The sequence below is a fragment of the Nicotiana tabacum genome, chromosome 3 (assembly GCF_000715075.1).
Source record: "Nicotiana tabacum cultivar K326 chromosome 3, ASM71507v2, whole genome shotgun sequence".
Taxonomy (NCBI): domain Eukaryota; kingdom Viridiplantae; phylum Streptophyta; class Magnoliopsida; order Solanales; family Solanaceae; genus Nicotiana; species Nicotiana tabacum.
In genome coordinates, this window is record NC_134082.1 from 94,014,108 (window position 1) to 94,027,245 (window position 13,138).

At 41.9% G+C, this 13,138-nt stretch overlaps 1 protein-coding gene across 1 annotated transcript; it reads left to right on the forward strand.

Annotated features, from left to right (window-relative positions):
- Window positions 1-513: 513 nt before the first annotated feature.
- LOC142176671 (uncharacterized) lies at window positions 514-1,347 on the forward strand. Its single transcript, XM_075244788.1, has 2 exons — window positions 514-882; window positions 1,291-1,347. The coding sequence occupies exons 1-2, from the start codon at window positions 514-516 to the stop codon at window positions 1,345-1,347; spliced, it is 426 nt and encodes a 141-aa protein (XP_075100889.1).
- Window positions 1,348-13,138: the final 11,791 nt, after the last annotated feature.

Below are 13,138 nucleotides of genomic sequence, written 5' to 3' on the forward strand. Positions count from 1 at the left end.
GGTGGGAACAATTCCGGGCATGTAATGGCGATAACTACAAGAAGTGGACGAGGCGGTGATGTGAATGCCTCCAAACAAAAAGAACTTTTGAGTGATGAAGTTGAGTTTCAAGAGGATGAGATCCCTTTGGTAGTTGAGAATGTGATTGATGAGAACGTGAATGAGGAAGTGAGGATTGATATCTAAGATTCCGAGGTGAAAACTCAGAATGATGTGAACCCGTCTAGGGAATACATAATAAACATGCCGAAAATGGTTGTGCCTAAAGCCAAAGCCCCTTTTCCAAGGCCACCTCCACCTTATCCTCAAAGGCTTGCGAAGCAGAAAAATGAGAACCAGTTTAAGAAATTTATTGACATGATGAAGAGCTTATCAATTAATGTGCCGTTGGTGGAAGCTCTAGAACAAATGCCGGGGTACACTATGTTCATGAAAGACTTGGTGACAAAACAAAAATCCATGGATTGTGAGACTATCAAGATGACCTACCAGGTTAGTGCAATAGTACACTCGATGGCTCCGAAGCTAGAAAATCCCGGCGCTTTCACCATTCCCTGCACCATTGGGAGTGAAAACTTTACAAAAGCTCTATGTGATTTGGGGGCAAGTATCAACTTGATGCCTTACTCCGTTTTCAAGACTTTTGGTATTAGGAAACCTAGGGCTACTTCAATGAGGTTGCAAATGGCAGATAAAACTATAAAGAGGCCACTTGTTATTGTAGATGATGTCCTTGTTTGGGTGGACAAGTTCATTTTGCCAGCTGATTTTGTGATCTTGGATTGTGAGGTAGATTATGAGGATCCGATCATATTGAGAAGACCTTTACTTGCAACTGGGAAGGTCTTAGTTGATGTGGAAGCAGGGGAAATCCCCTTCCAGGTGGGTGATGAGAAAGTGGTCTTTTATGTGTGCAAGTCAATGAAGCAGCCCAATAGTTCTAAAGTGTGCTCTTTTGCGGATCTTGTCACGATAGTGATAGTTGATGATACTAGTGTAATGATCAATGTGGAGGACCCTCTAGAGGCGGTATTGTTGAATCTTGATGTAAATGAGGATGAAGGCCTGGTGGAGTGTGTCAATGCTTTATATGGAATGAGCTCTTACTCTTATGAGCCTCAGAAACTCTCTTTGGATCTTAAGAATATGAAGATACCACAAACAAAGCCCTCAATCGAGGAACCCCCCGTGTTGGAGTTGAAGCCGTTACCTCCACACCTTAGGTATGAATTCTTAGGCCCTAGTTCAACTTTGTTAGTTATTCTTTCCTCTTGTGTTACTAACATGAAGGTAGATGCCACATTGGCGGTGCTCCAAAAATGGAAGAAAGCAACTGGATGGATTTAGCTAATATTCAGGGGATAAGCCCCGCCTTTTGTATGCACAAGATTATTCTTGAAGATGTCGAGGTTGTGTACCCCATCTCTGATAGCTCTTGGACTTTGCTGATGCAATGTATGTTGAAGAATGGTGGTATGACCGTGGTTACCAATGCACAAAATGTATTGATTCCTACCAGGACTATCACCAGATGGAGGGTGTGCATGGATTACCACAAGTTGAAAAAAGTGACCCGCAAGGATCACTTTATATTGCCTTTTCTTGATCAGATGCTAGACAGACTTGCTGGGCGTGCCTTCTACCATTTGTTAGATGGGTATTCTGGGTACAACCAAATTTTGATTGCTTCGGAAGATCAGGAGAAGACCACCTTCACTTGTCTGTATGGTACCTTTGCTTTTTCTAGAATGCCATTTGGATTGTGTAATGCACCGGCTACATTTTAGCGGTGTATGACGGCCATATTTACCAACATGGTAGAGGACATTTTGGAGGTGTTTATGGACGACTTCAGTGTTGTGGGTGACTCGTTTGATGAATGTTTGAAAAATCTTGATAGAGTGTTGGCCCATTGTGAAGAAACCAACCTTGTGCTTAATTGGGAGAAATGCCACTTCATGGTTGAGGAGGGCATAGTCTTTGGCCATAAAATTTCAAAGCACGGTATAGAGGTGGACAAAGCTAAAATTTAAATGATTTCAAGGCTCCCTCCCCCTACTTCAGTCAAGGGAGTTAGAAGTTTTCTTGGGTATGCGGGGTTCTACCGGAGATTTATCAACAACTTTTCGAAGGTAGTGAATCCCTTGTGCAAGTTATTGGAAAAATATGCCAAGTTCGTGTTCAATGAGGGATGTGTGCAAGCCTTCGAACTTCTCAAGCACAAGTTGACCACCACTCCTATTATTATCTCACCCAATTGGAGCATGCCTTTTGATCTTATGTGTGACGCGAGTGATATTGAGGTTGGGGTGGTCTTGGGTCATAGAGTGAATAAAATATTTCATCCGGTGTATTATGCGAGCAAGACAATGAATGATGCTCAAGTGAATTACACGGTGACTGAAAAAGAGTTGTTGGCTATTGTGTTCGCAATGGAGAAATTTTGGCCACATCTCAGGGGCGCCAAGGTCATAGTTCATACCGATCATGCTGCACTCCGATACTTGATGACGAAGAAGGATTCCAAAGCTAGGCTGATGCGATGGGTCTTGTTACTTCAAGAGTTTTATTTGGAGATTGTGGGCCGGAAAGGGTGTGAAAACTAAGTGGCGGACCATTTTTCCCACTTGGAGGAGGAAGGGAGGCCTCGTGATGGCCTAGAGATCAATGATTCATTTTTCGATGAGCAACTCCTTTCTGTGTCGGTGAATGGTATGCCATGGTTTGCGGATGGTTCTAATTTTCTTGTGACTGATATTGTCCCATGTGAGCTTTTTTCTAACTAAAGGAAGAAGCATAAATGGGATAGTTTGGACTTCTATTGGGATGAGCCATACTTGTTTAAAATCTGCACTGACGATGTGATCCGAATGTATGTCCTGGAGGTATAGCAATTGAGTATCTTAGAGGCTTGTCATTCCTCCCCCTATGGTGGTCATCATGGTGTGGCGAGGACCGCTTCGAAGGTTCTTAGTTGTGGGTTTTACTGGCCAACTTTGTACAAGGATGCAAGTGAACTTGTGAAGAGATGCGATGAATGTCAAAGAGCGGGTGGAATTTCAAAGAAGGATGAGATGCCTCACAACACTATTCTCGAAGTTGATATTTTTGATGTGTGGGGCATTGATTTCATGGGCCCGTTTGTTAGTTCATATGGCAACACAAACATTCTAATGGCAATTGACTATGTTTCAAAGTGGGTTGAGGCCGTGGCTTTACCCAATAATGAGGCCGGAGTGTTGTTGCATTTCTCAAGAAGAGTATTTTCACTAGGTTTGGCACTCCTCGAGCAATCATAAGTGATTGGGAGTCTCATTTTTGCAATAGAGTTTTTGACACTTTGCTTGCAAAGTATGGTGTCAATCACAAAGTTTCTACTCCTTATCATCCTCAGGGGAGTGGCCAAGTTGAAGTCTCAAATAGGGAAATCAAGAGTATATTGTCAAAGACGGTCAATGCAAATAGGACCGATTGGTCAAAGAAATTGGATGATGCTCTATGGGCTTACAAGACTGCTTAGAAGACTCCGATTGGTATGTCTCCGTACCGGTTGGTGTTTGGGAAATCTTGCCATCTATCAGTTGAGTTAGAGCACAAGGCCATGTGGGCTTTGAGGAAGCTAAATCTTGAATGGGATGTGGTAGCAAATCTTCGTGTGGAGCAGCTTAATGAACTTGATGAATTCCGATTTCATGCCTACTCCAGTGCGTCCTTGTATAAGGACAAGATGAAGTACCTTCATGATAAGTATGCTCGTGGCAAGGAGTTCAATTGTGGGTGATTTGGTTCTCTTGTTAAATTCTCAGTTACGTCTGTTCCGGGAAAGCTTAAGTCGAAATGGAGTGGATCTTTTGAAGTTGTGCTTGTGACTCTGTTTGGTGCAGTTGACTTGAAAAAACAAAAATGGGGAGGTCTTTAAAGTTAATGGGCACAGAGTAAAGCACTACCTTGGCAAGATTGATGACAGCCACGTGGTGGCACTGATTTATCTAAAGTGATTTGATGATAACTTGCGTCGTGCCACGATGTTAAATCAGACGCTTCATGGGAGGCAACCCATGTGTCTTTCTTTTTGTTTTTCTTTGATTTTCTTTTTAGTGTAGGATTTGATACTGGACTAGCTGGTTGTGAGATGTGTGTAAGGTTGTTTTGATGCAGTGCAGGACCAAATTGAAAAAATGTTGCACTCTCTGAAGCTTGGACCATTGCCGCATTGCATTTTTGCGGCCGCAATGGCCTTATTGTGGGACCAAAATTTTATTGCGGTCCGCAGTGTTGAATGGTAAAAAGTGGAGGTTCTCTGAAGTTGTCACTGTGGCCACAATGAATTTTATGCGGTCCGCGGTGCCCTACCGCGGCCGTGGAGCATTTCTTGCGGTCCGCGGTGACATCCTTGCCAGTGATTCTTGTGGTTCAGTACCGCAATCCGCGGTGCATTTTTTGCGGACCGCGGTGGGTAGGTAACGTGGGTCCCAAGTCCTTTTTCTATAAATAGGATCTCAGGCATCCATTTACACTTTTCGCTCATTTGCTCTCTAAATAGAAAAAGTATTGTTCCTCATGCCCTAAGTGCAAAAATTCAAACACTGATTATCAAGCATCTATATTGCATCTTATCTCTGGTACTTCAAATCTTTCCTTAGTCTTTAATTTTGTTTTACGTTCTTTTAATTCGTTAGTTCGTACTTCTTTTTCTTCCCCTTTCTTTCAATTTTTAGCTTAGGGTTGCATAATGTTGTTTAGAATAGGGTTAATTAGTAAAAATAATGATTGACCACCTAGAGGGTTGATAATATGTGGATTAAGGCTAAAAATGAGAAATTTTTTGAAACCCTAGGTTGGTGTTGCTGAGTATGGCTTACCGCGCCCGCGGTGGATTTTTCGCTGTCCGCGATGCCTCTCCACGGCCGCGATAATTTTTACGCAGTTCGCGGTGGTAAACTTCAGAGGGGTCAAATTTTAAGGACCGCGGCCGCGGTTGATTTTTTGCGGACCTCGGTGCCTTATCGCAGCCGCACATCATCTCTTGCGATTTGCGGTGCCCTGAATCAGAGAATGGGTATTCTGAACCCCACTCTTCGGTGGTCCACGATGCTAATTTATGCGGTCTGTGGTGGTACCTTTGTGGCCACAATGCTTTTTATGCGGTCCGTAGTCATCTGTTTTCATGAATATTCTTCACGGTTTCTTCTGGTACTGTGATAATAACAAGCTTTAACTGAACTCCATTTGTAGACATTAGTTCAATCAAGAGGAGGTGGTGAAAACAGAAAAGTAAAGGAGAGTCCTCCCGGGGTAGGGGACGAGGAATGATCAAATTACCCCCCAAGTCCGGGAAGCAATTGGAGATACAAGAAAGCAAATCAAGGCTGCAAATAGAGTTGTTTTCCATTCAGAGGGAAGTGAGTATGTACCCTCCCGGGAGGCATCTGAGTCAGATTCAGTGCCGAAATATGTACCTGACTTCCCGGGGAGGCATGGATTGACAGATTTGCCCACACCCCTGGGCTCTCATACTGCTCAAGCTTCAATTCAAATTTCTTCTTAGTCATCTGAGGGCTTAGCAAAGAGCAGTGATAGTTGAGCATCTACTTCAACACCCGGGAGGGATCCCATTGCTGAAAAAGAAGGGGGAGAACTCCAAACCGGGGGGTGGGGTGGAGAGAACTAGAAACCAGAGGCTTGGTAGGATAGATTTATTAGTGAGATAGCATACCACAAGTTCCGAGAGTGGTGGCCTCAGAGGAAATTGATTCTTGAGCGACAATTAATTGAGAAGGACCTTCTGTCTCACAATCCTAATGTGAAGAGGCAATTCAGAGAGAGACCGGGCTGGGAATATTTTACAAGAAAAGTCGAGGTAGAAAATGAGAACTTAGTCAATGAGTTCTATACTAATGCTGCCCACTTCAAAAAGGGCACTAAAGTGACAACGGTGCAGAATTTAACAGTGAAGTTTGATGGGGAGACAATCAATGACTACCTGGGCTTTCCGGAGGAAGATGAATCCCTATACTTAGAAAAGGTAGCATTGGATGAGGTAGACCATCTGTGGTTGGCCGAATACCTGGAACTCCTGGGCACCACCCCAATAGCTCATCCAAACGTCTACCTCATCCAATGCTACCTTCGAGGCGAAGGAGTAGACTACTCATACTGCTAATTATCCCTATAATGAGGTAAACGTCTCCTACTCCTTCGCCTCGAAGTCTAAGAAAAGCTTTAAACTTCGAGGCGAAGGAGTAGGAGACGTTTGTATGCAGCAGACTGGACCCCACTACTCATGAGAACTCTATGCCTATCTCCCGAGAAATATTGGTAGCTTCTATCACGGTGGGGTACCCAATCAACATCAGGAATGTTATGTCGAGGGTGATCACACGGGTGGTCAATGAAGATTATAGATCATACCCCTTCCCAAATTTCCTGATAATGTATTTTGAGGACCAGGATGTGGAGAAAAGGAAGTTTGATGTGAAGGTGAAACCAAAGATGACTTTTTTCCTGGTATAGCCTAAAGGTGATACGACAATCCAAACGCCAAATATCCTAAAGGAAAAGCCCCTACTTCTACTGGCCAGTCTGAAGAGCCAGTAGTAGTAGTCCCTTCTGCTCAGCCGCCCTCAGCTACACCAGATATTGCCCTAGGACCCTCTACTTCCACCGCTCCAGATATTCTCTCGTCCACAGCCTACCGTTTGACTGCCCACCATTTGAGCCAAACCCTTGCTAGTATTAACAATTGGATGCAGGCAACTACTTCTAAGTTGTCTGTGCTTTCTAGCTCGGTGGCAGCCTAGTCCGCACCCCCACAGCCACAGGTTCCAACTTTAGTGGAAGAGACTCTCAAGGAGCTTCTGGACAACCAGAAGAAGCTCCTGGAGAACCAGCAGTTGATATTGGAGGCTGTAGGTACTCATGGGAAAGCATTGAAGGAGCTGACAAAGGAAACAAAGAAGTTGAGAAAGACTCGAGCATCAAAGGAGTCTGTGAAGGAGGTGAGGGTAAAAATCGAGAAGATTAAGGTTGCTGACCATCTGCTATTGGACCTACTGTTGCATGAGCAACCTCCAGCAGTTCAGATTGATCCAGAGCAGGAGCAGGAGATAGAGAGGGCATCGAAGAGGGGGAGAATGATCCCACAGACAGATGATTTAGTGATAGAGTTGGAGGACCCGCAGGGAGGTTCCTCTAGCCAGCCTCAGGCCTCAAAGCAGCTTCAGGTCCCAGAGCAGTCACATGACCCAGGGACCCAGGCTCATGATCTCATGCATACGGAGGACTAATAGGGAGTTTCTCTTTACTCTCTATCTTATTCTTGAGCTATTTTTGGTTAGTTAGCATTGAGGACAATGCTAGCTTTAATTTGAGGAGGTATCCCTATTTTGATGATGTTGGATTGTAAATATGATACTATTTTCATTTTTATTATGCTCTTTCACTTTTGGTATGAATATAATTTTACTAGTTTATTTCACTTTTCGTATTTTGCAACTTTGGTCTGTATATAAAGTTACTTTCTGATGTATATATTCATACTCTCTTATGTATATTCGTTTACTTTTCGCATTTTCTTTCATAGGTTTTTACTTCATTTTCGTAGCTTCTTATTTTGAATTTTGCATTCAATAAGCCTTTGGCCTTCTTAATGCCACGGTTTTTTCCAAAGGTGTAATTTTTGTGAACCAAGTGGCTCTTCCCGATGATGGATGGCATGCCAACCGTCTTAAGAGTTTTGAGTCTTTTTTATTTTTGTTTTTGTGTAAATAGTAGCTAATGAGTAATAGTGCCTCAAGCAAAGCTTCACTTGGGCCTAACACATTTGCCTTTGATCTTATGGTTAGAAACAAATTGGTGCGTATAAGATGGTGACGGTTGTGACCTTGAGACTCTTGTGTTGGCTGATAATCATCAAGTGGTTTTTTGAGACCATTTGTGTTGCTCAAATCTTAGCTATGGTTGTTGTGGGCCCCGACTCTGTCTCTTTAGCAATCCTATAGCTTGTGTGGTAAGAATTTGAATTGCAAGTCTAAGTCCCGTGCCATTAGTCTAGAACTTGCTCTGAATGCTTGTCTAGGCAAAATCTTAAGTGTAGTTTAACTTGAGAAGTGATTATAGGCTCTCCTTTATCCGAATGATATCTTGAAAACATCCATAACCTACCAATGATAATATCCCTAGTCAACCCTTTTGAGCCATAGCCATTTTTCTTTCAAACGCCATGATACAAGCCTTTACCCATTCTTAAAAGACCCTCTCTGGTACTCGATTTTTCCTTAGCACAAGGCAAAAGCACAGGTTTTGGGGGAGAGACGAGGAATGCAACAAAGTGGTAAAAGGTACAAAATGAAGAAAGGGAAAGACACAAAGAAAAAGAAAGAAAATCAAAAAGTCAAAAAGAATGAACAATGTACAAGAAATAAAGGGATTCAATAAAAGTAAAGAGATAAAAGGCGTGGAAATTTTAGAAATGAGAAAAAGGTTTGAAATGAACAAGAAAAAGTGAGAGTGTGTCTCTCTAACCCCTAAGAAAGAAGTAAATGACTCAAAAAGTCAAGAAAATGTGTGCCAAAATGAAGAAAATGAAGTGCTTAAGGGATGATGGAACCTACATAGACCAAATATTTCCTACCCTGAACCAAAAGACTTCCCTATATCTCCACAAAATCCCTATATGATCTTGAGTTGAATGAAGCTTACGTTAGTGGTGACTTACATAAGGGGCAAACTTATGGTACTTAGAGCCGGACTTATGACCTTTCTTTGAGAGAGATGAGTGTGTTTTCCACAATCCTCGTTCTGAGTGCTACAACCTAAAAGTGAGGTTTGCGTATGGAGAGTTGAGGAGTATGAGTTTGGGTTCCACAATGACCAAAGTAGTAGAAAGAGTTTCCTTTATGAATTGAGTCAACTCTTGATGCTTTTGTGTCGCACTAAAACTATGGTGCTTAAAAGGTTGAATGTTGTTAATGATTCATTTGAATTGAGGGCAATTGTTAGTCCCAATTGATGCTAGGTGAGGTCACTTTAGGTGAGCTGAATTTTCTTGGTTGTATTCTTAAAGAGGTGAGACTTACTTTGTTTGCTTGAGGAAAAGCAAAAGCTTAAGTTTGGGGGAGTTGATAACTAGGGATTTTAGTCTATTTTATACTCCTTTTTGCTTGAGTTTTGGACTAAAAATATATACAAGTAATCCTGAAAGCTTACATGTTGTGCTTGTTTGCAGTGTTTGGTCAAAAAGTGACAAGGAAGTCAAAACTAGCTCAAAAAGGAGTGAAACCTGCTCACGTACCAAGAATAAGTCAAAGCACTGCTACAACAGTAAATCCACCACAACAGTAGTACCCCCACTATGACCGCAGTGCATTTCTTGTGGTCTGCGGTGAGAAATATCATAGAGATACAATTTTGGAAAATCAAGCATTGCCGTCTGCGGTAGATTCTTCGTGGCCGCAGTAGCCTCATCGTGGCCGCAATCCATTTAATGTGGTCCGCGGAGAGGGGATTCAAAGAGCTGGGAGTTTGGAAGTTGGAAGCCATTGCGGTCCACAGTGAAGCCACTGTGACCGTGGTGGTCCGCGGTGGCCAGATTTAGAGACTTATAAATGAAGCCAAAAAGCCTCACATGGCTGCGGTGCATTTTTCGTGGTCCGCGGTACCTCTATCAGGGGTATTTTTGTCCAGAAAATTTGGCCTTGCATAAATACTTCTTTTTCCCATTTTTAGGGTATCTTTATCTCAGCAGAGCACATGAACGGCGGTTTTAGTCCAGTTTGAGTAATTTATAGCTAGATTAACATTGAATCTTCAATCTTAGACTGTAATCATATTATATGGGTTATTCTTCATCTAAATATCTAATTTCTTCCATTATTATGAGTAGCTAGACCCATTAGCTAGGCTTGTGGCTCAACCCTAGTGTAGGTATTTGATGATCTTTTGTTTTAAGGCTTAGATGTTCATAGGTAGTTGACATTTGGACTAATTTGTGTTTTTCATGTTAAATTAGTGGTTGCAAACACTAGTTTGTGCCTTTTTGACTTGGGTTTTTTTGAGAAAGAGAGATTAAGTATAGGAAAATCAGTCCAATAAGGAATTGGGGTATATTCAAGAAATTGATAGTCCCAATTGAAGGGTTAAACCTAGAGATAGTAATACCCGACTTGAGCCTATATTGCTTGCACAATTTTGACACACAATTGGTCTTGAGAAAGTCAATTAGGGCAGAGTCACTCAAGCTACCGAGAGGTACAGAGTGAGTAGTTCCGTGCATTGGATATATCGCAATCTCCAACATAACAACTTTGCCTTAGGCTTTAGATCCCGTCAAATATTCACCTAGGAGAAAGCCACTTCCCTTGTGCCTCTTTAACCATTTAGAAAACCTTACAAGCATTCCTACTTAGTTTAATTTCGCATCTCATTAGCATAAAATTAGAAGTAACAAACAAACAAATATGATTGGAAGTGTAATTAAGAGCACTACGAACTGCTAGTTCACATAGGAATCCAAATCCCAAACATTCTAGCTCCCTGTGGATTCGATCCCGACCTTCTCAGGTAAAAGATGCATCGACCGCTCTTACCACTTTATAGTGGTATATGGTTGGACCCGATCAATCGCGGGCAGGGAGAGGGAGAGAGAGCTTGAGAGATACGAGTATTTGGATCTTAGGGAGTTTCTATGTTTTAATTTGTGGTGGGGATAGGTATGGGTTATAATGTGGATTATAATGTGAGGATAGATTGGTATATGGATCAGGTTTTATGTGTATGGGTATTAACCCAATAAAAATAAAACAAAACAAAAACAAAAATTAAAAAATTTAATATTTACCTGTCTCCAACGCAGCGCCCCACGCTTGGACTAATGTTGGGGGTTTCAAAAATTATGTAAACTGCGCCCCAGACAGCATAGGGTACTGGCCTGGGTGCTGGTTCACCGAATTCTTTTTTGAATGAATGAATGAAATCCCTGACCCCTCCCCCCAAGCACTTTATATATCCAATTTACATGTCCCACACCATTCTACCTATAGTTTCTATGTCTACAAAGAAAATAAAAACTCTAGTCTACTCTAACTAATTTTTTTTAAGAAACTAAACTATGAAAGCAATAAAAATTGAGTTGCCTCCCAACAAGCGCCTGATTTAATATCGCAGCACGACGCAGGGCCTCGCTCACTCATCAGCGAGTACTACCTTGGACTTCTCACGATTAAGTGAGTACTACCTTGGACTTCTCACGATCAGTGATTCCTTACCAATAGTTCTTGACCCTTTGCCCATTTACTTAAAATATTCTTTCACCATTTAAAGCGCGCAACTCAATTACACCATAAGAAGTGACTCTTACCACCTCAAATCGACCTGACCACCTCGAATTTAACTTCCCAGGAAATAGGTTGAGCCTAGAATTGAACAATAGTACCTGTTGGCTTGGTTCGAAGTGACGTGGCTTGATACGCTTGTCATGCCATCTTTTTGTCTTCTCTTTGTAAAGCTTAGCATTTTCATAAAAGTGCATCATGAACTCATCTAACTCATTCAATTGCAAGGCCTCTTCTCGCCTGCGGCTTCAAATTCCATATTCAACTTTTAATGGCCCAATACACCTTTTGTTCAAGTTCAACATGAAAGTGACATTCCTTCCCATAAACAAGATTATACGGCGACGCCCCAATTGGTGTTTTGTATGCAATTTTATAAGCCCACAAGGCATCATCTAACTTTGCATCCCAATCCTTCCTATACACACTAACTGTCTTCTCTAATATTTGCTTTATTTGTCTGTTGGACACCTCAACTTGTCCACTAGTTTGTGGATGATATGTCGTAGCAACTCTGTAGCTGACCCCATATTTAGCTAGAAGATTATTTAACAGCCAATTGCAAAAATGTGTCCCTTCATCACTAGTCAAGGCGTGTGGTGTCCCAAAACTCGAGAATATGTTCTTTTTCAAAAATGCAGCTACCACTTTGGCATAATTTGTTGGCAATGAGATCACCTCTACCTATTGTGACATGCAGTCAACTGCTAGAAAGGTATATTTGTTTCCTCTGGACAATGAGAACGGTCCCATAAAGTCTATCCCCCACACATAAAAAATCTTTACCTCCAGGATGTTATTTAAAGGCATCTAATGACTTTTCGTGATTGTCCATATTCTTTGACACTGGTCACACTTCTTAACAAATGCTTAGGCATCCTTGAATAATGTTGGCCAAAAGAACCCAGATTGTAATACCTTTGCAGCTGTCCTATCACCTCCATGATGTCCCCCATAAGGCGAGGCATGGTCATACAACACTAATTCCACCCCCTTTTCTGGAATGCACCTCCTCATCAACTGATCAACACACTGTTTGTACAAGAATGACTCATCCCAGTAGTAGAAGTTTACATCATGTAGAAACCTCTTTCTAGCTTCATATCCAATTTTAGGAGGAAGTAACCACTCACAAGATAATTGACATAGTCCGCATACCATGGGGGAGGGTCTTGGGTGATAGCAAAAAGTTGCTCATCAGGAAATGCCTCCTTAATTTGTCCACCTTTCTCTACGTGCTCATGATTTTCTAGCCTTGATAGATGTCGACTACTTTGTTTTCTGTGCTCTTCTGATCTCATATGTCTACATCAAATTCATGCAACAACAAAACCCATCACATCAATCTAGCCTTGGATTCTTTTTTTTTTGTAAATAGATACCTCATTGCTGCATGATCGGTATGGACTATAACTTTTGTTCCCACTAAGTATGCCCGAAATTTCTCAAAGGCCTACACAATGGCTAACAACTCCTTCTCAATGGGGGTGTAATTCAGTTGTGCATCATCAAAAGTCTTACTCGCATAGTATATGGAGTAAAACATCCTGCCCTTCCTTTGTCCTAGCTCTGCCCCAATAGCTTGTTCACTTGCATCGCACATAAGTTCAAATGGAAGGAACAATCTAGTGCCGTAATAATGGGGGCAACCACCAACTTCTTTTTAAGCTCCTCGAATGCCTCCAGGCTTCAGACAGGCTTCATCAAAATTGAAGGTTACATCCTTTTTCAAGCAACTTGCACAAAGGAGTAGCAATTTTTGAAAAATCCTTAATAAAACGTCTATAGAACCCCGCGTGTCCTAAGAA